The sequence below is a fragment of the Mustelus asterias genome, chromosome 13, assembly GCF_964213995.1.
Source record: "Mustelus asterias chromosome 13, sMusAst1.hap1.1, whole genome shotgun sequence".
Taxonomy (NCBI): domain Eukaryota; kingdom Metazoa; phylum Chordata; class Chondrichthyes; order Carcharhiniformes; family Triakidae; genus Mustelus; species Mustelus asterias.
This window is the reverse complement of record NC_135813.1, coordinates 9,546,615-9,574,104: the sequence shown is the minus strand read 5'-3', so window position 1 is coordinate 9,574,104 and position 27,490 is coordinate 9,546,615. Positions and strand designations below refer to the sequence as shown.

General features: G+C 48.6%; 2 protein-coding genes across 3 annotated transcripts in view; one reads left to right on the top strand and one right to left on the bottom strand.

Annotated features, from left to right (window-relative positions):
• The window catches only part of LOC144502412 (ral guanine nucleotide dissociation stimulator-like), a 301,219-nt gene extending 281,439 nt beyond the window's left edge, over positions 1 to 19,780 (top strand). Inside the window, exon 19 of the transcript XR_013499336.1 lies at positions 19,740 to 19,780. The gene's annotated coding sequence lies outside the window, so the exon portion shown is untranslated. The remainder of the gene's footprint in view (positions 1 to 19,739) is intronic.
• The window catches only part of cercam (cerebral endothelial cell adhesion molecule), a 112,127-nt gene extending 86,498 nt beyond the window's left edge, over positions 1 to 25,629 (bottom strand). For both annotated transcript variants that reach the window (XM_078226291.1, XM_078226292.1), the window contains exons 1-3: positions 25,369 to 25,629; positions 21,729 to 21,839; positions 1,064 to 1,181 (exon numbers count right to left, since the gene is read on the bottom strand). In XM_078226291.1, the coding sequence (XP_078082417.1) occupies positions 1,064 to 1,181; positions 21,729 to 21,839; positions 25,369 to 25,601 (462 nt within the window). In that variant the 5' untranslated portion in view covers positions 25,602 to 25,629. The remainder of the gene's footprint in view (positions 1 to 1,063; positions 1,182 to 21,728; positions 21,840 to 25,368) is intronic.
• Positions 25,630 to 27,490: the final 1,861 nt, after the last annotated feature.

Below are 27,490 nucleotides of genomic sequence, written 5' to 3'. Positions count from 1 at the left end.
CACCTTGAGATATTCCAACACAACCAGCTTCTTTATAAAAGTTGTGTCTTTTTAGCTTTCTTTAACCAAAATGGGAGATCTCCACAAGACTATGTTTCGGGTGGCGGACCAGAACCCCAAACTACATTAGAATGCCAGACCAGACTCCAAACTCTTTTCCATTTTGGCATAAATGCGAGGATAGCATGCTTCACTCCAGGCAGCAATCTTTTATAGTAAAACAAACTTATGTAACAAAACAGTTTAAATATAACTCTAACAAATGAAGCAGCCCAACCAGTAAAAGTTGAACAATATTTAAAAATGAAAGGAAGCAACTTTACTTTCTATCTTACAACTGTTCCAGTTCCAAATATGCTCCATTCATGCATAGACCAAACCCACTTCCAAATAAACACAGTTAGCAAATCCGGGCATACTTGCTATAAATTGTGTTAACAGTCTTGAAGCTTTCAGAGAGATTTTGTGGAGGAAGAGGGTGAGTTCTCAGGAACAGCCTACACATGTCTCTGACTTCAGCAGAGCTGCAACTCTAAAAACTGCAAAAACTTCTTTCATAGAATCGTAGAATCCTTACAGTGCAGACAGAGGCCATTAGGCCCATCGAGTCGCCACCAACTCTTTGACAGAGTATCTCACACAGGCCCTCTCACCCGCTCTATCTGCGTAACACCACACATTTACCATGGCTCATCCATCTAACCTACACATCTGCTGCTACAGACCCAGCTCTGCACATTAACCACATTATCACATGACCCTGTCAATCAACTTCCCAAGGAATCTTTTGTGCAAACAAAAGTCCATTAGCTCTATCAAAGTAACAACTTCCGAGCTGAAATGAGTAATTCTACAGCCCTTGAGCTAAATGTTTTCCAGACACACCGACTGTCTATAGAATAAAACTGAAATTTAAAACGTTCTACAGAAAAATAAAAAAAACAATGTAAATACATTTATACCAATTGTGCCACCATCATCACACACCGTACATTCATTGGTCAAGCCCATTTTCCCCTTTGAGGTAGAGTCCTTTATAAGAATAGGTGTCAGTTCTACTCACCAAGATGTAATCAGCCCACTGTTTCCTCGCCGACTTCAGGGCAGCCTGTTTCAGCTTCATGATGTATTCAAATCTGGTTTGGGTCCAATGTTTGGGGCCCAGTTCATTGGGATAGCTTCTATACATGACAGAAAAGGAAATAGTTAAACGCAGGAAACAACAATAGGGTTTCAACAGGACGTCAGCACTGAATTAATAAACTGCGGGACACGGGTAATTGTTAAATGTGTCTGCCTCCTGAATGAACCATTGCCTTCTTTCCTACTTCACTCACTCTGCCGAAAGTCTGGAGTCTTACCTGAGGCAGAGCTCCACAGTTTCAAGCCAAGTCTTCGGTAACTTCACCCCATGGGGTAAATTCTCTCAGGTCTGAGTTTAGACTGTGGGTGTGGTGTCAGTAGGGTTAGTGTTAGGGTCCAATCAGTCTCCATCTCACCCCTCCATCCCTGCTTTGCCTGGTTGAATCTGCTCTGACACTGACCTGCCAATTCCACTCACTTCCCTCAGAGATGAGGTGGAGGCGCCGACGTTGGACTGGGGTGGGCACGGTAAGAAGACTCACAGCATCAGGTTAAAGTCCAACAGGTTTATTTGGAATCACGAGCTTTCGGAGCGCTGCTCCTTCCTCAGGTGAGTCTTTCAGGTGAGTCAGTGACTCACCTGAGGAAGGAGCAGTGCTCCGAAAACTCGTGATTCCAAATAAACCTGATGTTGTGAGACTGCTTACTATTCCCTCAGATAAGTATCGCTAAAGTTGCCAAAGCAACTCCAATGGGTCTTGGCTATGGCAACATTTCCTCTGTGGAATGATATAGATTTCATAGAATCCCTACAGTGCAGAAGGAGGCCATTCAGCCCATTGGGTCTGCACCAATTCTTTGAAAGAGCATCTTACCCAGGCCCTTTCCCCATAACCCCACATATTTACCCAACTAATCTCCCCTAACCTACACTTCCTGAGACAGTAAGGGACAATTTAGCATGGCCAATAGGTTAGCTAACAAGATTAAGTCTTCACACTGATTGGATATTATAATTAAGCAAGTGCGCAATAGTAGTGACTGGTGTTTAATATTTGTATCTTATGCATGATGTAACCTTAATCAATAGCTGTGAGTGGATAGAGATACCTTGATTGGTAGATGTTAATTACTTCTAATCAAATCTGAAGCTATATCTGCTTTAGTATGATTGTACTCTGGCTGGCCACAGCTGACCTTCCCCCAGAGTCCTTGCTATAGAGCCTGATTAAACAACTGTTTGAAAAACTCTGACTCGGTCTGGCTACTTCAAGGGGAACAAAGTTGCAATGAACACCAAACAGCCCCACAACACGATGGAAGCGGGGTTTTTTTGGGAAAATTGAGTTCAAATCTGGGGGGAATCTTGCAGTCCCATTAATAGCTGGAAACTTAATTCAGCACAGTGTCAGGATGTACTGTCGCAATTCTGCTTTGAGGAGTTTAAGCGCGGTTGAAGCTACCTGAGCAGCAATGTTCGAAAACCCTTTTCCACGCATTAGAATGTCATGCAAGCTGATCAAAAGGCCACCTCGCTGGAATGAAGCTTCCCTGCAAATTAAGTTCCCCCGTCAGCACGGTGGCACAGTGGCTAGCACTGCTGCCTCACAGCGCAAGGGAACTAGGTTCAATTCCGGCCTCGGATCACTGTCTGTGTGGAGTTTGCACGTTCTCCCCGTGTCGGCATGAGTTTCCTCCGGGTGCTCCGGTTTCCTCCCACAGTCCAAAGATGTACAGGTTAGGTGGATTGGCCGTGCTAAATTGCCCCTTAGTGGTTTCCTCCCAAAGTCCAAAGATGTGCGGGTTAGGTGGATTAGCCATGATAAATTGCCCCTTAGTGTCAGGGGGATTAGCAGGGTAAATACGTGGGATTATGAGGATAGGACTCGGATGGGATTGTTGTCGATGCAGACTCGATGGGCTGAATGGCCTCCTTCTACAATGTCGGGATTCTATGACTGTACATCAGTGGCCTGCGGCTGCCGAGCTTTATTTCCTCCATGGCTCTGAGGTGGGTACGCATTCCTTGGGCCTGCTCTCAGCTTGACTTATATCGGGTGCCGGCAGCACAAGCTGTGTGAAAGCTGAAAGACAGGGGTAGGGTGGAAGGTGGAGCAGAAATGGGACCCAGGAGACAGGGGCAGGGAGGGAGGGTGCCCAACAAGGGAGGTGATGGCCTAGTGGTATTATCGCAAGACTATTTATCCAGAAACTCAGCTAATGTTCTGGGGGCCTGGGTTCGAAGCCCGCCACGGCAGATGGTGGAATTTGAATTCAATAAAAAATATCTGGGATGAAGAATCTACTGATGACCATGAAGCCATTGTCGATTGTCGGAAAAACCCATCTGGTTCACTAGTGTCCTTTAGGGAAGGAAATCTGCCGTCCTTACCTGGTCTGGCCTACATGTGACTCCAGAGCCACAGCAATGTGGTTGACTCTCAACTGCCTTCCAAGGACAACTAGGGATTGGCAATAAATGCTGGCCAGCCAGCGACACCCATGTCCCATGAATGAATTTTTAAAAAAACTATGGTGCGTAGATCTTCAACTCCCACCTCCAACCCCCCACCCCCGTGAGGTTAACAGCAGGGAGTTAAAATTTCTGCTGTCACCCTGCCCCCGCCAGACAATCCTCTGTGCTCCGAATGAAAGTACAGTAAGAAATCTCACAACACCAGGTTAAAGTCCAACAGGTTTATTTGGAATCACGAGCTTTCGGAGCGCTGCCCCTTCATCAGGTGAGTGAAGAGTGAAGATAATGGTACATGATATCTTGCAATTGAGTCTGTGTCTATATATGCCCTGTTTGTGAACCCAACTCTCCACTCACCTGATGAAGGAACGGTGCTCTGAAAGCTCGTGATACCAAATAAACCTGTTGGACTTTAACCTGGTGCTGTGAGACTTCTTACCGTGCCCCACCCCAGTCCAACGCCAGGATCTCCACATCACAAATGGAAGTAATGAGCTGACCAGCGCAACATGGCGTGGATTCAGAAATCTTTCCCCCTCACGGAAAACATTCTGCTTTCCGCTCCCACCAGCGTCTTTAGAATGGAAGCTCCCACCCTTTATACATGACCCAGGAGGGTCACAGCCATAAAGTCTTAGCGATTTGAGAAATGTTTTAACAACTGGGACACTCCTCGTTGAGACACAGGCTTCGACAGTTAGTTGTAGCCTTACATTTAGAAGATTAAAGAGTTAAGGATCCACTCCGGGGATTTGAGCTTTTGATGCAAGCTGACATTGCAACGCATTACCAAGTGAAAGCGGACAGGACGAGAAGGGAAAGAAGAGATAAACAGAAATGAACAAAGGAAATTAGGCAGCGGGGGAAGAACATTTCTCATCCGTCTCAGCTCTGTGTAGCTGTCATTAAGTTTCTGGTTTCAGCCGCTTGTTCCCCACCCAGTCTTGGTTAGTCTGGCTGCCAAGGTTGCCAGGAATCTGTTCTATGTCCTTTCACTGATGGGATGAAGGGGAGATTTAGGAGACAGTGCGGTTTGAACCTCCACAGCATTGTACGGAAGCTGCTCCATCACTGGCAAAGTGGCGAGATATCCGCCCTGTTTTCCCGCTGCACAGGCGGTGGCAGTGGGTGAACGGCATTCACCGGGATAATCACAGGAGCGAGCCGGCAGACACAGGAGGATGGAATGGTGGAGGGAGACCTTCAGTCAGGGCAGACTGGAGGAGGCTCATCACTGAGATGCAGAGAGAATGAATGGAAGAATGAGAGGAGGCAAAAGAGAGATGGAGAGCAGTGAGGATGGAGGGGAAACGATGTGGAACAGCGAGAGATCCAAGAGGGCGGCTTGGTGGCACAGTGGTTAGCACTGCTGCCTCACAGTGCCAGGGACTCCGGTTCGATTCCCAGTTTGGGTCACTGTCTGTGCGGAGTTTGCACATTCTCGCCGTGTCTGCATGAGTTTCCTCTGGGTGCTCCGATTTCCTCCCACAGTCCAAAGATGTGCAGGTTAGGTGGATTGGCTATGCTAAATTGTTTCTTATTATCCAAAGATGTGCAGGTTAGGTGGATTGGCTATGCTAAATTGTTCCTTATTATCCAAAGATATGCGGCTTAGGTGGATTGGCTATGCTAAATTGTTCCTTAGTGTCCAAAGATGTGCAGGTTAGGTGGATTGGCTATGCTAAATTGTTCCTTATTATCCAAAGATGTGCAGGTTAGGTGGATTGGCTATGCTAAATTGTTCCTTATTATCCAAAGATGTGCGGGTTAGGTGGATTGGCTATGCTAAATTGTTCCTTATTATCCAAAGATGTGCGGGTTAGGTGGATTGGCTATGCTAAATTGTTCCTTAGTGTCCAAAGATGTGCAGGTTAGGTGGATTGGCCATGGTAACTTGCCCCTTAGTGTCCCAGGTTGTGTAGTTAGGTAGATTAGGGGTTACAGGGGTTCGGCAGTTGCGGGGGGGCGGGGGGGAGAATGGGGGTCTAGGTACGATTCAGAGTCAGTGCAGACTCGGTGGGCCAAATGGCCTCCTTCTGTACTGTAGTGATTCTATGGTGGGTAAAGAGAGGATAGAGAGGGGGAAAGATGGTAGGAAACAGCGGAAAAAAACAGCAAAATGAAAGCTAAAGAGAGCAGACAGAAAAGCAATGAGACATCAGAGCAACTAGAAAGAGAAGGAGAGAGAAATACAGACAGAGAGCAGATACAAGATGAGAGAGGGATTCTGTGGCATCTGGAACTCTGTTTCTGGCCTTGTCAAACCATAGACGTCTGATGTCTTTGTTTTGTTTAATGAGAATAAACATGAATATTTGAAACATATTTTCCAAGCCCCTGTGGTTTATGTCTCATTAAAAGGCAATTTGAAATGGTCACCATGCCACGTTCCCCACCCCAGCTCCCAAACGCTCTGCTTGACGTCCGTCCAAGATCTCCAGGACATTGCCATTCAGGTATCAGTGCTAGGCAGACGTCTGCTGGTGGCTGAGTAACAATGAGTAACCGAGGATACAGCAGAGAGAATGCTCAAACAGGTCGTTTCCAGTAACGCATTGTTTCTGGCAAGTGACAAGATTCCACACTTGGCAGAACAAGACAATTACAAACACTGTCAAAATCCACTTCCATTCGCTCACTTCAGACCCTGCAGATGAGAAAATAATCGGGAATTGATGGAACAAGTCCCAACCTGGGAATTTTGGCAGCAGATCAGATGATTCTGAGCAAGAGGCTGAGTGTAAATAATATCAGCTTCATAAACGGCCCCGGCGAGTCCGGAATAGGATGAGTGAAAAGTTATAATTCAGGTTAGTGAAGACAATACCTCCCGCTGAGATACTCACACACACCGGCACACACACACAAGCACGCACAAACACATGCACGCACACCCGTGCGTGCACACACGCATGCACACACATACACGTACACCCACACACACACAGCACACACACATGCATAAGCACACACACCCACGCACAAACACATGCACGCATATATATACACACACCACATACACACGCATACACACACGCACACATGTACGCATATACATACACACACATGTGCACAAACACATTCACGCACATACCAGCACACACGTGCACCCACACATACACACAGGCACACACACATGCATAAACACATGCACACACATACACGCACGCCCGCACACATACATGTGCATAAACATATGTAGACACATACACACACACGCAGTAAGCTATCACATCCAGTGGTGAGCCGCAACACAACAATGTACTCACTAATGGACCACTGGGGGAAACAGGAAGCCAGTGAATGTTTGCGAGGGAAAGGATAATGGGAGATTACGGGAGTCAGCGCGGGATACCATGTGAGCAGCCGAGGTTCAAATGAGTCAAAATTTAGGTAGTTGAAGCTTGGGAGGCTGGCAAAGAGAACGGGAGACTAGAGCGGTAATTCTCTGGCCGTTCACACTCTGCCGCCGCTCCCAGTGAGACTGGAGAATTTGGTGCTCAGCCAAATCTCCTTCCACTGCAGCGGGACTGGAGAATCCTAGCTGCGGGTGAGGTCGGAGAATTCCAGCCCTATATGTAATGAAAGGTTTGATAGGAATTGTTGGAGACACAGGAGATGCTGTTTGGACAGACATGGAGAGTTCTGTGTTCTTCTGAATATAAGCAATAATGTTACTAATCGATGAGTTGGGGAAATGTCCAATTATTTATCTTGCGGTAAAAGTAAATTTAACAGGGGAGAGAATGGCTGTGAATGTGGGAAGCAATCGTTATTGTTCTTCCGGTGCACCATCAAGGGTCAAGTGTCCCCATTGGTCCGTGATACCACAGAGCAGATCTCTGGACAATACCCTTTCTGAGCTTACCACCAGCCCCCTTGGTGATTGACGTGCCCAATCATTCCCCATCATCCAACAACATCCAACCCAATTCTAAACCTATCCCAAACCAATCCATCCCCAATCTGACCTGACCCCAATCTGACCCAACCAAATTTCAATCCGGCCTGACCCTACTCCATCCTTGGCCAACACAACCCTACTCCAACTCGACCCAATCCTATCTCACCCCCCCACCCCGAATCCAGTCCAACCCCACCCAACCCAACTCCAACTCAAATCCAATCCAGCCTCACCCTCCCGCCTTTCCAACACAACCCTCACCCAACCCAATCCAATCTCACCATCCCCCCTCCAGACCAACCCCTATCTAGCCCAAATCCAATCCAACCCTACCCAACATAACCCCTCAACCAAATTTTACCACAATCCATCTCTACCTGAACCCACTCAAGTCCAATCCAACCTTACTCAACCCAAACCACCCCATCTAACCCAACCCAACTCTGTCCAACCTAACCCCACTCCAACACAATTCTACTAACCCAATTCCACCCTTCTTTAAACAATTCTACCCCAACCCGACTCAACTCTGCCCAACGCTACTCTATCCTACCCAATCCAAATCTACTCTACCCAACTCTAACTCTACCCTACCCCATTCCACCCCACATGACATAATTCTACCTCAATCCAACCCGATTCCAACCCTACCCTATCTAATTCCACCCTTACTTACACAATTCTACCCCAATCCAACTCAACTCCAACCCAGCCCTACCCAACTGCAACCTAGCCAACAGTGATATGGCCCAGTTTGGAACTCTTGGAAAACCAACCACTGCCATGGTAACAAACTCCAGCCATTGCTTGAGTGTGTGGTGCTGCCCACATTAGCTCATTAGATAATGCAATTTATAATCTGAAAGAAGCTGCATTGTCTTCTGCAGGCGTTACCGTATAAAGAATCGACAAAAACAAATTGACATTATGGCGTCAACTGTTTCCGACCAGCCTGTTTTGCAAACCGCTTGTAGAGAATGAAGCTAATCAGCCACATTTCAGAGCAGGACAATCGGGCTTCACAAACCGCCAATGGAAAATTAAACCACGTTCAAACAACAATTGGCAGCTGGAAAAAGACTTAGCAGAAAGAACTAGTCATGGTCTCTTCCCTCTCCACCACTCCCACCTCACTGAGTGGAAACACTAACATTCCTCATGCATCCAGTTAGTTAACATGATGCAGGGTTAGGTAGGGAATCCAACTGAGATCGCACAGAGAAATGCCAGTCAGTTGGAGATCGCATATGAAGGAGCACTGGGAAATGCAACTGAGCCAGTCATCCTGATAATGCATAGGTTTAATAAGAGAGCCTGTCTGAGAATACACAGAGGACCTAGTACAAACAGGAGGTTAGAGCAAAGTCTGCTGGGGAACTATTGCGAGATTCCACAAGCCATGCACAAGTGTGTAGCTACACGAGGGCAGCGAGGAAGATTACATGAGTGCAGTGAACAAACAAGTACAAGGCTGCACGGGACTAACTTGCAGCTGAGTGTGAGGTTACACTGGGGAACTGGTGAATGAATTAATGCAAACTTGCACTGGACATTGGCAGACAGTTGTGAAATTACACAGGGGAAGCCAATACATCTGTCTGATTAGATATTGCCAGCGGAGACGTGTTGGGACATTCCTTAACACAAGTGAAGACTTGGCGCATCTCAGGTTAAAAGTAAAGTTTATTTATTAGTCGCAAGTAGGCTTACATTAACACTGCAATGAAGTTACTGTGAAAATCCCCGAGTCCCCACACTCTGTTCGGGTACACCGAGGGAGAATTTAGCATGGCCAATGCACCTAACCAGTACGTCTTTCGGACTGTGGGAGGAAACCGGAGCACCCGGAGGAAACCCACGCAGCAATGCTTTATTCCCCTTTCCTTAAAGCACCCCACCAACCTATCCTTACATGTTCTCTGTTGAGTCATTAATTCTGGCAGGGAATTCCACATCTCTCTGTGTACAAATGTTTCTCCTGCTCTCAGTCCCAAATCTTTTAGATCTGTGCTCTTTGTAATAACTTTGGACTGTTAGAGAGTGGGGAATGCTTTGATGAAAAGCCTGTGTTATGTCTATAAATCACAGTGAGACACACCCAGGTTCCTTGTGTTAAGGAATTGCACAGGATATGTGGAAAACCTCAATAGCACTCTTCCCATTATCAGGCTCGACTACACCATATTCCTAAGTCTCTTAGAATCATAGAATCCTTCCAGTGCAGAAGGAGGCCATTCAGCCCATCAAGCCTTCTCAAACCCTAACCCCTTGACCCCACATTTTTGCTCTGCTAACCACCAACACTAGGTTCAATTTAGCATGGCCAATGCACCTAACCTGCACATCTTTGGAATGTGGGAGGAAACTGGAGCACCCGGAGGAAACCCACCCAGACATGGGGAGAATGTGCAAACTCCACCCAGAGAGTGAACCGAGGCCGGAATTGAACCCGGGTCCCTGTGCTCCCGGACGTTGTGAGGCAGCAATGCTAACCACTGTGCCGCCGACATTGCCGTCCTCCGGCAAGAATGATCAGTGGTGTCAATGAAAGTGGTCCCCAGATTGTGATGAGTCTCTGCTGGGACACAACAATCAGATCAGCCAGCTTTCCCGCTCCTGACTCCCAGAGAGTGGTACCTTCCCGGAAACGGTGGATGCACTGATGATTGGTGAAGATTGTGTTCAGCGGTGAAGCCCCCCATGGTTGACCAACCCCATCAACAATTACTCCTGAGGCCCCAGGTGTTCACAGTTGGATCGTAAGGATCCACCGGGGTGGGGGAAGCAGTGTTGGGTGTATGCTGGACCCGGAGAGGAGGGGTGAGGTGGGGGGGGGGGGGGGGGGGGGGTGATGAGAAGGGGAGGGGGAGGCGGGGGGAGGTGCAAGGGGGGCTTTGGGGCTGCCACAGTTGAGTTCACTGTATTGTGTTACCACACTGGTTTCAGTCACTTTCTGTGGATAAAATCACTCTAACGATATAATCACTTTCCTTTGGGTTACTGACATCATATTATTATTATAAAGAAACCCAAATACATGTCAACTAAACGGAGAACCACAGTTCCAGGCTAATTGATGAGGGTGAGGTTGCGGAGGACAGTTACTAACCATGGATCATACCTTCCCCTTGACAGTTCAGCTCCCTCATGGGAAAATCACAGAATCCCTACAGTACAGAAGGCGGCCATTCGGCCCATCGAGTCTGTACCGACCGCAATCCCACCCAGGCCCTATTCCTGCAACCGCATTTACCCCGCTCGTCCCCCCTGACACTAAGGGGCAATTTAACATGGCCAATCAATCCAACCCGTACATCTTTGGACAGTGGGAGGAAACCGGAGCACCCGGAGGAAACCCACGCAGACACGGGGAGAATGTGTAGACTCCACACAGACAGTGACCTGAGGCCAGAATTGAACCCTTGTCCCTGGCGCTGTGAGGCAGCAGTGCTAACCACTGTGTCACCGTGCTGCCCTAACAGAAACTCTTTGAAAGAAAACTGTAAAAGGGGAGTAATTTAATCATAGAATTGGAGAATGCTGAGACACAGTTAATCCCTGTTACTGTTGCATTAGATTGTAAATTTGGTTTTTTTTTTAAGATATCAATTTTAAATAGGTCATTGGACTATGCATTTAAAATGAAACTCTATTAGTTGAACTTTGAAAAACAGCCTGTGTGTTGGAACGTTATCATCTGGAGATACGATTATATTTCATGGGGATGTAGCCTACTTCTGTTCATGAGCTGCTTGTAGTTAGACTATAATCAGATCGAGTTCACTTGGCTACAGTGCTTCGTGTTATAGAACAATAATGATTGGCCCTTCTTTCTACGGTGGTGCCTGTTACATCCAAGAGCTTTGTTTTGACTGGTGCACCATAGCCTAAGAACAATTCACATACTTTCAAAGTGGGGGAGGGTGGTCACTAAACATTGATCAGAAGTGCAAGCTCGTACATACCTCCCTGGTATGGGTGGCGCGGTGGCACAGTGGTTAGCACTGCTGCCTCACAGCGCCAGGGATCCGGGTTCGATTCCCAGCTTGGGTCACTGTCTGTGCAAAGTCTGCACCTTCTCCCCGTGTCTGCGTGGGTTTCCTCCCACAGTCCATAAGACGTGCTGGTTAGGTGCATTGGCCATGCTAAGTTCTCCCTCAGTGTACCCGAACAGGCTCCGGAGTGTGGCAACTAGGGGATCATACAATCCCTACAGTGCAGATGGAGGCCATTCGGCCCATCGAGTCTGCACCAACCACAATCCCACCCAAGCTCTATTCTCTCAACCCCACATATTCACCTTGCTAATCCGCTGACACTAAGGGGCAATTTAGCATGGCCAATCAACCTGCACTGGCCACAATCCCACACAGGCCCTATCCCCATAACCCAATACATTAACCCCAGCTAATCCCCCCGACACCAAGGGGCAATTTAGCGTGGCCAATCCACTAACCCGCACATCTTTGGACTGTGGGAGGAAACTGGAGCACCCGAAGGAAACCCACGCAGATACAGGGAGAATGTGCAAACTCCGCACAGACAGTGACCTGAGGCCGGGAATCGAACCCGGGTCCCTGGCGCTGTGTGAGGCAGCAGTGCTAACCACAGTAACTTTATTGCAGTGTCAATGTAAGCCTACTTGTGACACTAATAAATCAACTTTAAACTTTAGTACAGGAGTGCTGTAAGCAGCTGAAGTACCCTGTCGGGTAACAAGTTGGGACTAAACATTGGGATATTCCAGGTGTAAAACACATCAGGGTTACATGTTGGTTCACTGCCCGTATTCACTACATAAAAGTATAAATTTCAGGTGCCAAGGGGATTCTCTGGAAAGCACAGAGCCTGAAGTGTAACATGACATAATCTATTCTCCAACCACATACAGACAGGGTGTACCTTTAACTTGCTTCAGTCTATAGTTGACACTCAATTCTATTTAGCTGTTCAGCCATGGCTCGAGGGATGGCACTCCCACCCCTGACCCAGAAGATTACAGGTTCAAGTCCCACTGCAGAGACTTCAGCCTTTAAGACTGACACAAGTGAAGGAGTGCTGCATTGACAGAGGGGCTGTTTTTCAGGTTAGAATCCATAAAATCCCTACAGTGCAGAAGGAGGCCATTCAGCCCATCGAGTCTGCACCAACCACAATCCCACCCAGCCTCTATCCCCATAACCCCACATATTTACCCAGCTAATCCCCCGCACTAGGGACAATTTAGCATGGCCAACCAACCTTGGGGGCGGCACGGTAGCACAGTGGTTAGCACTGCTGCTTCACAGCGCCAGGGACCCGGGTTCGATTCTCGGCTTGGGGTTGAGAGAATAGAGCTTGGGTGGGATTGTGGTTGGTGCAGACTCGATGGGCCGTGTTCCCCCCGTGTCTGCGTGGGTTTCCTCTGGGTGCTCTGGTTTCCTCCCACAGTCTGAAAGACGTGCTGGTTAGGGTGCATTGACCCGAACAGGCGCCGGACTGTGGCGACTGGGGGAATTTCACAGTAACTGCATTGCAGTGTTAATGTAAGCCTTACTTCTGACTAATAAGTAAACTTTAAACTTTACTTTTAAAAACCTAACCCGCACATCTTTGGACTGTGGGAGGAAACTGGAGCACCCGAAGTAAACCCACGCAGACACGGGGAGAACGTGCAAACTCCACACAGTGACCCAAGGATGGAATTGATCCCAGATCCCTGGTGCCGTGAGGCAGCAGTGCTAACCACTGTGCCGCCCTTAGGCTGAGGTCCTGCCTTCCCCCCTCGGGTGGATGAATAGGATGCCTGGCATTATTTGAAGGGAGAGCAGGAGAATTCACCCCAATGTCCTGGCAAACATTTATCCCTCTAACATCCTTACAACAGATTCTCTGGTCATTATTACATTACAGTACAGTCATTGTTGTAATGGATTGTTTCATTTTCTTTATTAGTTCATGGAATGTGGGTGTCACTGGCAAGACCAGCCTTTGTTGCCCTAAATGCCCTTGAACTGAATGGCTTGCTGGGCCATTTCAGAGGGCAGTTAAGAGTCAACCACATTGCTGTGGGTCTGGAGTCACGAGACCAGGCAAGGACGGCAGATTGCCTTTGCTAAAGAACCAGATGGGCTTTTAGGACAATTGATGATAGTTCCAAGATCACCATTATTGAGTCTAGCTTTCAATTGCAGATATTATTAATTGAATTGGGTAATATTGCTGGTCTAATAATCTGGCAGTCCAGCCTTAACATTGCCTGATGTCAAGAAGAAATTAGATATAGCTCTTGGGGCTGAAGGGATCAAGTGATATGGGAGGAACTGGGAGAGGATCAGGATGTTGAATTCAATGATCAGCCATGATCAAGATGAATGGCGGAGCAGGCTCGAAGGGCCGAATGGCTTCCTCCTGCTCCTAGTTTCTATGTTTCTGGGAACATGGGTTCAAATCCCACCACAGCAGCTGATGGAATTTAAATTCAATTAATAAATCTGTAATATAAAATTACTCCCAGTGATGATGACCATGAAACTATCATCAATTCTTGTAAAAACCCACCTGGTTCACTAATGTCCCTTTAGGGAAGGAAATCTGCTGTCCTTACCTGGTCTGGCCTACATGTGACTCCAGAGCCACAGCAATGTGGTTGACTCTCAAATGCCCTCTGAAATGTCCCAGAAAGCAACTTAGTTCAAGGTCAATTAGAGATGGGCAACAAATGCTGGCCATACCATCGAAGGCCACAGAGAATAGAATCCCTACAACGCAGAAAGGGGCCTTTTGGCCCATCGGGTCTGCACCTACAACATCCTCAGCCAGGCCATATCCCCCTAACCCCACGTATTTACCCCACTAATCCCCCTAACCTACACATCTTGGGACATTGAGGGGCAGTTTAGCAACCTAACCAGCACATCTTTGGAGAGTGGGAGGAAACCGGAGCACCCGGAGGAAACCCACGCAGACATGGGGGAGAATGCGCAGACTCCGCATAGACAGTGACCCAAGGCTGGAATCGAACCAGGGTCTGCGGCAGTGTGAGGCAGCAGTGCCACCATGCTGCCCTGATGCCACTGTATGGAAATGTATTTTTTCATTTCACCAGCTAGACTGGTGAAGAATTAGCCTGGGCACCTGCTTCAGTGCTCCAGTAACATTAACCCACTACACCATTATCTTCCCCCAAATTTGTGAATTATTTATTACAGATGTTGAATTGATATCACCTATATCACCCACACTACAGCAAAGAGCATTTACATAGTGCCTTTAAATATAGTAAAAATGTCCCAAAACACCTCACAGCAGCATCATCACTGAAACTTTGACACTGAGTCACATACAGAGATAGCAGAGTGGAGAACCAAAACCTCGGTCAAGGGGTTAAGTTACAGGAGTGTCATAACTGAGAGGTAGCGAGGTGGGGAAGTTAAAAAGTTCCAGGACTTGCCTGGTGGGCGCGGGGCAACCTGCAGCCTGGCACACATAGAATTATACAATCCCTCCAGAGCAGAAGGAGGCCATTCAGCCCATCAAGCCTGCACCCACAACAATCCCAACCAGACCCTATCCCCGTAACCCCATTTATTTGTCCTGCTGATCCTCCTGACACTAAGGGTCAATTTAGCATGGCCAATCCACCTAACCCACAGATCCTTGTAGTGTGGGAGGAAACCGGAGCACCCGGAGGAAACCCACGCAGACACGGGGAGAATGTGCAGACTCCGCACAGACAGTGACTCGAGGCCAGAATCGAACCAGGGTCCGAGGCAGTGTGAGACAACAGTGCTAACCGCTGTACCACCGTGCCGCCCACGCATTCTATCATGTTTCTCAGTGTGGCCCATGAGATATTGTGTTTACCGTTGCCCACGCACGGGTTTGCCTCATTCTGCTCATTTCTGTCCATGTGGTGTGACTGAAGTGATACTTGTGTAAAGCAAGGGCAAGTGAAGTGAGGTGTGTGCTGACTGCTCACAACATTGACTGTGAGAGCCGTGCGCTCCCTCTGTGTCCAATCAAAGTGTAAATATTTCTTTTGTTTCCACCATTTGAAGTTGATCGTTCTATTAATATATGAATGATTCAGCATTTTCCAGAACTCCTTATGAAATATTCAGTGTGTATGATCTTATTCATGGGGTCATGGTTGGTGAACAAGCACGATTTCAATCTTGTGGCCCACTCAGATGAAGGAGGGCCATTCATGCAGCCCACTCACTAACCAAGATTGCCCATCACTGGCTTAGGGCCTAGCCAGCTGAAGGCGTGCCATGCGGCCCACTCACTAACTGATGCCTTATCAATAAGGCGAAAGACTACCGATATGCCAATATAAGTGTAGGCTTTTATTCACAACAGAATCAGGAGCAGATCCCAACAAATAACCAACCTGGACTGAACAAGGGGGAGGAGACAGCCACCTTTATACTAGGTGCCGAGGGGAGGAACCAAACTGGAAGGGGGTGTGTCCAGGTATGACAAGCACACACAACGGTGGTCCATATAGGACAAAGGCACAACTGAGGTCCACCACACTAACCAAGATTGCCCATCACTGGCTTAGGGCCTAGCCAGCTGAAGGCGTGGCCATCAGTGGTGAAATTCTGGGATGCTCGAGAGACCCAAAAGTCTCCCATAAAATTAATACTTCTTTTGTTTTTGTTATTCGAACATGGGACATGGGCGTCGCTGGCTGGCCAGCATTTATTGCCCATCCCTAGTTGCCCTTGGGAAGGCGGTGGTGAGCTGCCTTCTTGAATCGCTGCAGTCCCCGGGCTGTGGGTTGGCCCACAATGCCGTTAGGGAGGGAATTCACTGAAGAAACAGGGCACTGAGGTAAACTTTCATCTTCACCTGCTGGTTGACAATGTGGAGGAATAGATTGAAAGCCTGCGAAAGAATCCATTTGGTTCACATGCCGTTGCGAAGGAAGACAAGAGTTTCACACAGGCACGTAGAGAAAGGAACAGTCAAATTCGACATAACATGCCTCATTTTTCCGCGTCGCTCGAAATATTTGTGCTCGTTTCACGAAAGGCGGAACGGGCCATTTCTCCAGACCATCTGGAGTGTTGACAAGGTGGGTTCTAAACCCGCAGGTGACAGGAGCAACCAGAGGAAACATGGAACAATAGACAAATCTCGAAAGCCAGCCCCGGGCTACCCATTCCCACGGAGCCTCATTTAACACCAGATGGTTTTCATTAAGAATTCAACATACACCGCAGCCCTGCATGAAAGGACGACAAGAAAACTGCCAACAAAATTAATGCAGTTTGCAGATGTGCTAGCCTCCTAACAGTTCCTCTGGCCTTGCTTCCAAGGCTTGTTCAGTGAGAGTTACCTGCCTGTCAGAGGGACTGGGAGCTCCAGGTTTCAACAGCACTTATACACAAGTCAATGGCGCAACCTTCACCGCGACTTGTCTAATCTTAGCGCAGTACAAATCATCCACTGTACAATCCAGGCTCCCTGCAGGGGAAAATGACGCAGTGGAGCCACTAACATCTCAGCAAATACATGACGGCAGTTTCATGCATTTCTTTTGCTTCTTGGTCGCTTCGAAGCTGCAGCTCTCGGTAACACTTTGCAAACTTGGATTGTGCCTGGAAGGCGGCAGGCAGGGAGGGAGGGCAAATTGCAGCTGGCACATGCCCCATTCATCGCCCACCTCTCGGCTGACTGGGGTCTTTACTAGGACTAATACTCGGGGGCATGCGCTTGAGGTGAGAGGGGGAAAGTTCAAAGGGAATGTGAGGGAGCATGTTTTTTTACACAGAGTGGTGTCTGGAACGCGCTGCCAGGGGTGGTGGTGGAGGCAGATACGATAGGGGCATATAAGGGGCTTTTAGATAAGCACATGAATATGCAAGGAATAAAGGGATATGGACCAAAGGCAGGCAGAAGGAATTAGTTTAATTTGGCGTTATGTTCAGCATAACATTGCGGGCCGAAGGGTCTGTTCCCGTGCTGTAAAAGTTTAAACTTTATTTATTAGTGTCACAAGTAGGCTTACGTTAACACTGTAATGAAGTTACTGTGAAAATCCCCTAGTAGCCACACTCCGGCGGCACCTGTTTGGGTACGCCGAGGGAGAATTTAGCATGGCCAATGTACCTAACCAGCACGTCTTTTGGACTGTGGGAGGAAACCGGAGCAGACACGGGGAGAACGTGCAACCTCCACACAGGGAGTGACCCAAGTCGGGAATCGAACCTGGATCTCTCATGCCGTGAGGCAGCAGTGCTAACCATTGTGCCACCGTGTCACCCCTGTGCCACCCCCATACCGTTCTATGTTTATTGTGGAATGACAACTTATAGAAACATAGAAACTAGAAGCAGGAGGAGGCCATTCGGCCCTTCGAGCCTGCTCCACCATTCATTTTGATCATGGCTCATAATCAAATTCAATATCTCGATCCCACCTTTCCCCCCATATCCCTTAATCCCTTTAGCCCCAAGAGCCACATCTAATTGCTTCTCGAAATCAATCCGACATGGGCAGAAGGTTTGTTAATGTGCACTGGCTATCCCAATGCCACACCATTTTATGATGCCAGTGGGTGAAGTGGGCAGCATGCACATTCTGTCCACTGGTGCCAGGCATGCCCTAACCCCTGGCCAGGAGTGACCAAAGGAATGATTTCAGTGACCACTGAATGTTTGGAAAACGGCTCTAAAATCTGTATTTATGAAAAACACTGACATTTGTGGATCCAAAATTCCTCAGGTCATTGCTGGCCGCTCTGTGTCTCCTCCCTCCTCCCCACCCCCCTCACTTCAAACCCCCCAACCCCCTCACCCCCCTCCCCCTTCTTCCCCCCTCCCGACCCCCTCCCTTCCAACCCCGCACCCCCTTCCCGCCCACCCCCCACATCCCCCCTACTCCCCTTCCCCCCAACTCCCTCTTGCCCCTTCCATATTGTACCCCTCTTTACATTCTGACTTCCAACTAAGCTCCAGGAGGAGGCCACCGGGTTCTCTCCCCACACGTTGCCCATGATTGCCTCCCCACACTGCCAAGATTGTGCTAGAATCTTGTGGGCTGCAGTTTAAATACACGCTCTAACACAAGAGTTCAAATAAACAGCGCAATGTCTGTATATTTATCACTGCAAACTCTGTTTCAAATAAGCAAAGTGCTTTGAAATAATAAGGAAATAAAACAAAATATTTAAAAACTTGTTCCCGATGAGCGCTATCTTTAGCTTGATTATAAAATCGTTATAGAATCATTGGGCTGAATGATCTTGTTCTGCACTGTAAGGATTCTATAGAATAGGACAAGACAGAAGGCGGCCATTCGGCCCATCGAGCCTGCACCGTCAATAATTCCACCCAGGCGCAACCCCGTGTATTTATTCCGCTAATCTCCCTGACACGAAGAGGCAATTTACCATGGCCAATCATCCTAGCCCACACATCTTTGGATTGTGGAAGGAAACCGGAGCACCCAGAGGAAACCCACGCAGACACGGGGAGAACGTGCAAACTCCACACAGTGACCCAAGGCCGGAATTGGACTCGGGTCCCTGGCACTGAGAGGCAGCAATGCTAACCCACTGTGCCACCATGTTGCCCATATCTTTCCCTGTATGTTCAACTGGACAGCTATTTATCTGCTGGGTAAAGTACTGCATGTGACCTGCTTGGGGAGGGGGGGTGGGGGGGGGGGGGGGGGGGTTCTGCCCCTCCCACAGTTCTGCCCAATGCTGTGTCACAGTGCTATGAATGCTAGGGGCTTGTCCACAATATTTAGATGTTGCCTCGTTAGATCCATTGGGATAGCCGACTGCCTGCATGAAGTGTTCTCCTTTGCAAATCATCCCAGTATTTTAAACAGAATTGTTATGGTGCAGGAGGAGACCACTTGGCCCATCGCGTCTGGACTGGCTCTCCAAATGAGCATCATGACCGAGCGCCAATCCACTGCCTTTTTCCTGCACCCCCGCGCATTGGTTCTATTCAAGTTGTGAGATTTAAGCATTAGTTACCTCCTTTTGTTAGAGGTGCTATTTGAACTTGTACTTCTGAGGCTGTATAAGGCTCTGGTCAGACTGCATTTGGAGTATTGTGAGCAGTTTTGGACTCCATATCTAAGGAAGGATGTGCTGGCCTTGGAAAGGATCCAGAAGAGGATCACAAGAATGATTCCTGGAATGAAGAGCTTGTCGTATGAGGAACAGTTGAGGACTCTGGGTCTGTACTCGTTGGAGGTTAGAAGGATGAGGGGGGATCTAATTGAAACTCACAGGATACCGCGAGGCCGGGATAGAGTGGACGTGGAGAGGATGTTTCCACTAGTAGGAAAAACTAGAACCAGAGGGCACAACTCAGGCTAAAGGGACAATCCTTTAGAACAGAGATGAGGAGGAATTTCTTCAGCCAGAGGGTGGTGAATCTGTGGAACTCTTTGCTGCAGAAGGCTGTGGGGGTCAGGTCATTGAGTGTCTTTAAGTCAGAGATAGATAGGTTCTTGATTAATAAGGGGATCAGGGGTTATGGGGTAAAGGCAGGAGAATGGGGATGAGAAAAATATCAGCCACGATTGAATGGCAGAGCAGACTCGATGGGCCGAGTGGCCTCATTCTGTTCCTATGTCTTATGGTAACTGATCAATTAAGATATTCAAATTTTATGGAAGATTATCGTGCTTTGAGCGATGAATGCTCGGATAATGAATTGAAAAGCTGTCAGTAACTATGGAGCTCCTCCATCCTCAAATGTCCCAAGGAACTAGTTCTTAAATGAAATAGTGGGGATTCCTGTGAGGTATCCTGGCCAACATACATCTGTCAGTCATCACCTGAAATAGATCATCTGGTCGTTCCCACATGGCTGTATGTGGGATCTTGCTGTGCAACAACTCGCTGCTGTGTTTCCTCCATTGCAACAGTGAATACACATCACTGATTGGTTGGAAAACTCTTTGGGATGTCCTGGTGGAGAAAATGCTGCGGCACAGTGGTTAGCACTGCTGCCTCACAGCGCCAGGGACCCCGGTTCGATTCCCGGCTTGGGTCACTGCCTGTGCGGAGTCTGCACATTCTCCCCGTGTCTGCGTGGGTTTCCTCCGGGTGCTCCAATTTCCTCCCACAGTCCGAAACGCATGTGGGTTGGGTGCATTGGCCATGCTAAATTCTCTCTCAGTGTACCCGAACAGGCGCCGGAGTGTGGCGACTAGAGGATTTTCACAGTAACTTCATTGCAGTGTTAATGTCAGCCTTCTTGTGACTAATAAATAAATTTTAAAGGGCCGGATTTTATGGCCTCGCTCGTCCAAAATCGTGAAAATCCCGCCTGAGGTCAATGACCTATCCACTGGCCACCCCTCGCCCGTACCAATCCCCATGGGGGGGGCAGGACGGCAAAATTCCAGCCTAAATGTCAAATGTTTCCCTCTGTAACTCACACTGAGCTCAGGAGAGGGGGAAAGGTTAAGTGGTAGCGCATGCGAGAAGGTAAAAGGGGAAAATTCATACAGGGATGTTTTTTTTTATTCATTCATGGGACATGGGCGTCGCTGGCTGGGCCAGCATTTATTGCCCATCCCTAGTTACCCGAGGGCAGTTGAGAGTCAACCACATTGCTGTGGCTCTGGAGTCACATGTAGGCCAGACCAGATAAGGACGGCAGATTTCCTTCCCTAAAGGACATTACTGAACCAGATGGGTTTCTCTGACAATCGACAATGGTTTCATGGTCATCAGTAGATTCTTAATTCCAGATATCTTTCATTGAATTCAAATTCTACTATCTGCCATGGCGGGATTCGAACTGGGATCCCAAGAACATTAGCTGAGTTTCTAGATTAACAGTTAGCGATAATACCACTAGGCCATCGCCTCCCCTGTAATTGGCACTGGAGTTAACATCAGAGGGTTTGCCATTGACAGTAAGGTGTCTAAGTCACTGACGGCTGCTGCTCACTATAGCAGACGATTAGGGGCTCATTCATCCGATAATTTATAATACTGTTTCCCATAAGTACTAGCTTTCAATCAATCACGCCATAAATTACTGATATGGCGTAATTGATACTGAGGATCAATTCGACAGGGCCCTCCGAGGAAACTTGACCCATCCCCCGGAATGCCTCGTTATATCGGAGGGGATTGAATCAGTCCTGCGAGGAATGCTGGCCAACTTACATCTGCCAGTCATCACCTGGAAGAGATGATCTGACCACAGGAGTGGAGAAGACTCGAATACACTCTGCAGCTCTCTCCCGAGGACGATCTCTCAGGAAGCCGCACGGAGAGGAAGTGGAGATACTCACGTTGGTTCATCCAGTGGGCGCCACTCCACGTAGTGGTAAAACCTCTGTGCGCTGATCAGCCACTCCCGCAGCACGGCAGTCGTGTTGTCCATATTATGGTCCGTTGCCGCCCTGAAGAAAAAGACATTAGATTGGAGTGCCGCCATTTGCATGGTTGTATCTCATATTGTGGGAGGACCATGGCTTCGTACCAATGCCTGACATATTTGTCCTGACACTAAGGGACAATCCACCTAACCTACGCATCTTTGGAGTGTGGGAGGAAACCGGGGCACCCGGAGGAAACCCACGCAGACACGGGGAGAATGTGCAAACTCCACACAGACAGTGACCCAAGGCCAGAATTGAACCTAGGCCCTTGGCGCTGTGAGGCAGCAGTGTTAACCACCGTGCCACCATACCAGGCCATAGTAACATTTCTGAGAGAGGCGATAAGTCACAATACAAACCTAAATACTGGCTAAGATGTCCCTTAGGGGAAGAAACCTTCTTTACTTGGTCTGGTCTTGATGTGACTCTAGTTCCACGTCAAATGTGGTTGGCACGGTGGCACAATGGTTAGCACTGCTGCATCACAGCGCCAGGATCCCAGGTTCGATTCCGGCCTCAGGTTACTGTCTGTGTGGAGTCTGCACGTTCTCCCCGTGTCCGTGTGGATTTCCTCCGGGTGCTCCGGTTTCCTGCCACAGTCCGATAGATGCAGGTTAGGTGGATTGGCCACGCTAAATTGCCCCTTCGTATCAGGGAGATTGGCAGGGTAAATACGTGGGGTTATGGGGATAGGGCCTGGGTGGGATTGTTGTCGGTGCAGGCTCGATGGACCAAATGGCCTCTCTTTCTGCACAGAAGGATTCTATGACTCTAACCAGCCGGGTGAAGCCCCACGACATCTACACCTCTCCAATTCTGACCTCCTGAACATTTTAATCACTCCAATACAGTCATGGTGCATTCAGCTGTCTCGGCCCCTGGCCACTGAAATTCCCTCCTTAAACCTCGGCACCTCTCTATACCTCCCTCACTCTCCTCCTTTCGGACCCCTCCTCTCCTGCCTTTATGATGCCTGATGCTAAACTTGAGTTTTGACCATGAGTCCTGTGAAGTGCCACTGGCATCTTTTATGATGTTAAAGGTGCTATATAAATGCAAGTTGTTAAAGTGGCCCTGAAAACCATTCAGCCTCTTAGTGTGCAGGGAGACGAGCAGGGTAAAAAAAGTGGGGTGGGCGGTGGTGGTTACAAGGATTAGGGCCCGGGTGGAATTGTTGTCGGCGCAGACTCGATGGGCCGAATGGCCTCCTTTTGCACTGTAGGGATTCTATATGATTCTATACCAGTTTTGGGGAAGGGGGAGCGGGGGGGTGGGGGGGGGGTGGAGCTCCACCTTCCCGGGGCAACTGGGGATGGGCAATAAATACCAGCCCAGCCAGTGATGCCCTTTTCCCGAGAATCGATTTGGGAAACGGCAGAGTAAAACTGAATTGCAGGGAGAATGGGGGTTTGTAGGACTGAAGTACGGTACCTCGCGTCTGCAAGGTATTTAACTCGAATGGGAGAACTGCAGCAATCCCCGCAACCTTTTAAATGAAATGTTTTTCGAAAATGGGTGTGGCTACAAGAACAAGGGGTATCAGATCCTCCAGTATTTAGCTTCTAGACTTCTGTATAATTTGGGGCGGCACGGTAGCACAGTGGTTAGCACTGCTGCTTCACAGCTCTAGGGACCTGGGTTCAATTCCCGGCTCGGGTCACTGTCTGTGTGGAGTTTGCACATTCTCCTCGTGTCTGCGTGGGTTTCCTCCGGGTGCTCCGGTTTCCTCCCACAGTCCAAAGATGTGCGGGTTAGGTTGATTGGCCATGCTAAAATTGCCCCTTAGTGTCCTGAGATGTTAGGTTAGAGGGATTAGCGGGTAAAATACGTAGGGATATGGGGGTAGGGCCTGGGTGGGATTGTGGTCGGTGCAGACTCGATGGGCCGAATGGCCTCTTCCTGCACTGTCGGATTTCTATGATAATTGGCAGCTAAATTGCTAAACAGACACAATCCAGATTATATAAAGTATCTGCAGTCCAGTATAAACCTACACTTGGCAGCTACTGCCTAGAATCCAACACCAAAACAGTTTAGTGGGAGTTTAGGGAAACGGATAGCAGTTCATACTGTGACTGCACCATTCAGCAGCATTGCGGTGCTTCTCATTCCAAATATTTGTCCGCCCAGGATTCTGGAATATTCTTGTTATGGATTGCATGTGCGGAGTGTGTACCAGCTTCCAAGCTGCACACCTCTCAGAGTAACTTGTCCGCACTGCATTCTGCTGTGGTGAGCGGCACTTGGTGCTGAGCCCTGAGGTTGGCAGGTTGCCCGGAGATGTCCAAGCCTCCCTCAGCTCATACCCCTGCAGCCCGTTTCTCTCCTCAAGGTTTCTGCCTCACTGATGCCACGTTTCCCCCCCCTGCCCAACACCACACCCGTACTTCCAATCCCTTCAAGACCTCAGCCAACTGACAACCCTTCACTTGGGATCCAAGAGAGCAAAGCTGTGCAGGTAAGGTGGATTACCCGTGCAAAATTTGCCCCTTACTATCCAAAGCTGTGCAGGTTAGGTGGATTAGACATGGTAAAATGCACAGGGATAGGGCGGAGGGGTAGGCGTGGGTATGTTCTGTTGGAGAGTCGGTGCAGGCTTGATGGGCCGAATGACCTCCTTCTGCACTGTAGGGATTCTATAGAGTGTTGACATTTGACAAGAAGGGAGAAGGGGAGGGGAAGGAGACGGGGGAGGGGGGTCTCATTCTATCAGATGTTCACCCACCCCACACACAGTATAGCAGGGCATTCACTGGACAGTAACCAGGATTCTTTGACTGATTTCTGCCCCTCCCTAACCAGCCTCCCATCCATTGACTCTGTCTACACTTCCCGCTGCCTCGGGAAAAGCAGCCAGCATAATCAAGGACCCCCACGCACCCCGGACATTCTCTCTTCCACCTTCTTCCGTTGGGAAAAAGTCTGAGGTCACGTACCAACCGACTCAAGAACAGCTTCTTCCCAGCTGTCAGACTTTTGAACGGACCTATCATATATTAAGCTGATCTTTCTCTACACCCTATCTATGACTGTAACACTACTTTCTGCAGCCACTCCTTTCTTTCTCCCCTATGTACTCCATGAACAGTATGTTTTGTCTGTATAGCACGCAAGAAACAATACTTTTCACTGTATACTAATACGTGTGACAATAATAAATCAAACTCAGACACGGCGCCAGGGACCACGACCCCCAACAACAAGCCAGCCCGACAGCAACTCCCATAACACATAGGAGCAGAAACCCCCAACAGCAACAGAATAAAACACAACAGTATCATGGGGTGAAGTACAAAGGGTGTTGGCTGACTAACACACACAGTGGGAGGGAGAGAGCTACAGTCTCTAATAGACAGCCAGACATACTGTGGATTCACAAGACTTCTGAGTGGAGGGGAGCATTCTCACCAACAGGGCAAAAGAAACAAGATTTGCAAAACAAGGTTGTCACATCTCCTTGGCAGCCAGACCAGACTTGCCCTTTAATGCATGGGGTTGGTTTTTTAACACAATGAGACACACACACACACACAAGCAGATTCCCAGTTACCAGATGGAGATTCTGTCCTTGGGGTAGTCCAGTCTCTCGATGGCCCCTAGGTAGTAAGGTAGAGTGTGAGCTGTGTTCCTGGCTATGATCGCCAGTAGTACCGTCGGGTTCTGCAGCGGGGATTCGGTGGGCTGTCGCTCCTCGGAAAAGTAGGTGTCAACTGCGGAGGGGCGCCCCAGAAGGGCTAGGAGAAGCAGCGTCCACACAGCCCCTACCCCTGACATCTTCAACATCTCTCTCTCTCTCCTCACTCAAAAAACACTCACTTCCCCGGGATATGGACGCGTCAGCAACTTGGGGAAGGGGAGGAGGAGGAGGAGGAGGAGGACGGGGGGGAGGGGTGAAGACAGAGAGAAAGTTGTTGAAAAGTTGCCAAAAAAGTTTCTGCCGAGGCGGAGCCAAGGGTTTGAGAGTTTTGGCATGACTTTGGAGGGGGAGGGGGAGGGGGAGGGGGAGGGGGGAAGAACATCTAAATAAAACCTTACCGCAGGCAAACTGTACAGCTGTGCGAAAGGAAATTGTTATAAATTGGGGAGGAGATGAGAAATAAGCAATGTATTTAAAAATGATGATTTACAGTTTCTTTGGAAGTCAGAGAGAATGGAGTTCTTGAAATCTTTGTGTGTAAAGGCTAAAACACAATGTGGCTTGAAGTCTAAAATCCCTTCCTCCAGAAAGCGAAGTGCTGTTTCTGGGCTACAGAACAGAAGATCTTAGATCCCACATTTATGTTGTAATATCATAGAATCCCCACAGCCCAGAAGGAGACCATTCGGCCCATCTAGTCTGGGTGCAGCGAAGGTTTACCAGACTGATTCCGGGGATGGCGGGACTGATGTATGAGGAGAGATTGACTAGGTTAGGATTGTTCGTGCTGGAGTTCAGACGAATGAGGGGGGATCTCATAGAGACCTATAAAATTCTAACAGGTCTAGACAGGGTAGATGCAGGGAGGATGTTCCCGATGGTGGGGGGAGTCCAGAACCAGGAGTCTGAGGATTCGGGGCAGACCATTTAGGACGGAGATGAGGAGACATTTCTTCACCCAGAGAGTGGTGAGCCTGTGGAATTCATTACCACAGGAAGTAGTTGATGCCAAAACATTGAATGTATTCAAGAGGTGGCTGGAAACAGCACTTGGGGCGAATGGGGTCAAAGGTTATGGGGATAAAACAGGATTAGGCTATTGAGTTTGATGATCAGCCATTATCGTGATGAAGGGTGGAGCAGGCTCAAAGGGCCGAATGGCCCCCTCCTGCTCCTATCTTCTATATTTCTATGTTATTGCCCATCCCTAATTGCCCCTTGAGAAGATGGTGATGAACTGCCTTCTTGAACCGCTGCAGTCCATGTGGACACGCAAGATGTGTGGGTTAGGTTGATTGGCCATGCAAATTGTCCCTTAGTGTCAGGTGGATTAGGAGGGTATATACGTGGGGATAGGGCCTGGATGGGATTGTGGTCGGTGCAGACTCGATGGGTCAAATGGCCTCCTTCTGCATTGTAGAGATTCTATGATTCTATGCAGTGTAGGTACACACACATTGCTGTCAAGGAGGGAGTTCCAGGATCTTGGCCCAGTGAGAGTGAAGGAACGGCGATATATTTCCAAGTCAGAATGGAGTTTGATTTGGGGAGGAACATGCAGATGGGTGGTGTCCCCAGGTATCTGCTACCCTGTCCCTCTAGCTGGTGGTGGGTTCAGAAAGTGGAGGTGAGCTGTCTCCCTGCAGCATTGTAGTCCATGTTGGTTGCTGTGTTTCCTACAACAGAATCCGCAGCGAACTATTCAGATTGTGAAGTGCTGTGGGTTGTACTGAAGGTGGAGGAAGGGGGTTTGCTGAACACGAGGTTGGGTCAATGGCAGGGGTTAAATGTGCAAGGGGCTGGGAGGGATGAGGCTGGGGAACATTCTGCAGCACAGAAAGCCTCCCATGCATTGACCCTGTCTACACTTCCCGCTGCCTTGGCAAAGCAGCCAGCATAATTAAGGAACCCATGCAGCCTGACATACTCTCTTCTATCTTCTTGGTGACACGGTGACACAATGGTTAGCACTGCTGCTTCACAGCTCCAGGGACCTGGGTTCGATTCTCGGCTTGGGTCACTGTCTGTGTGGAAT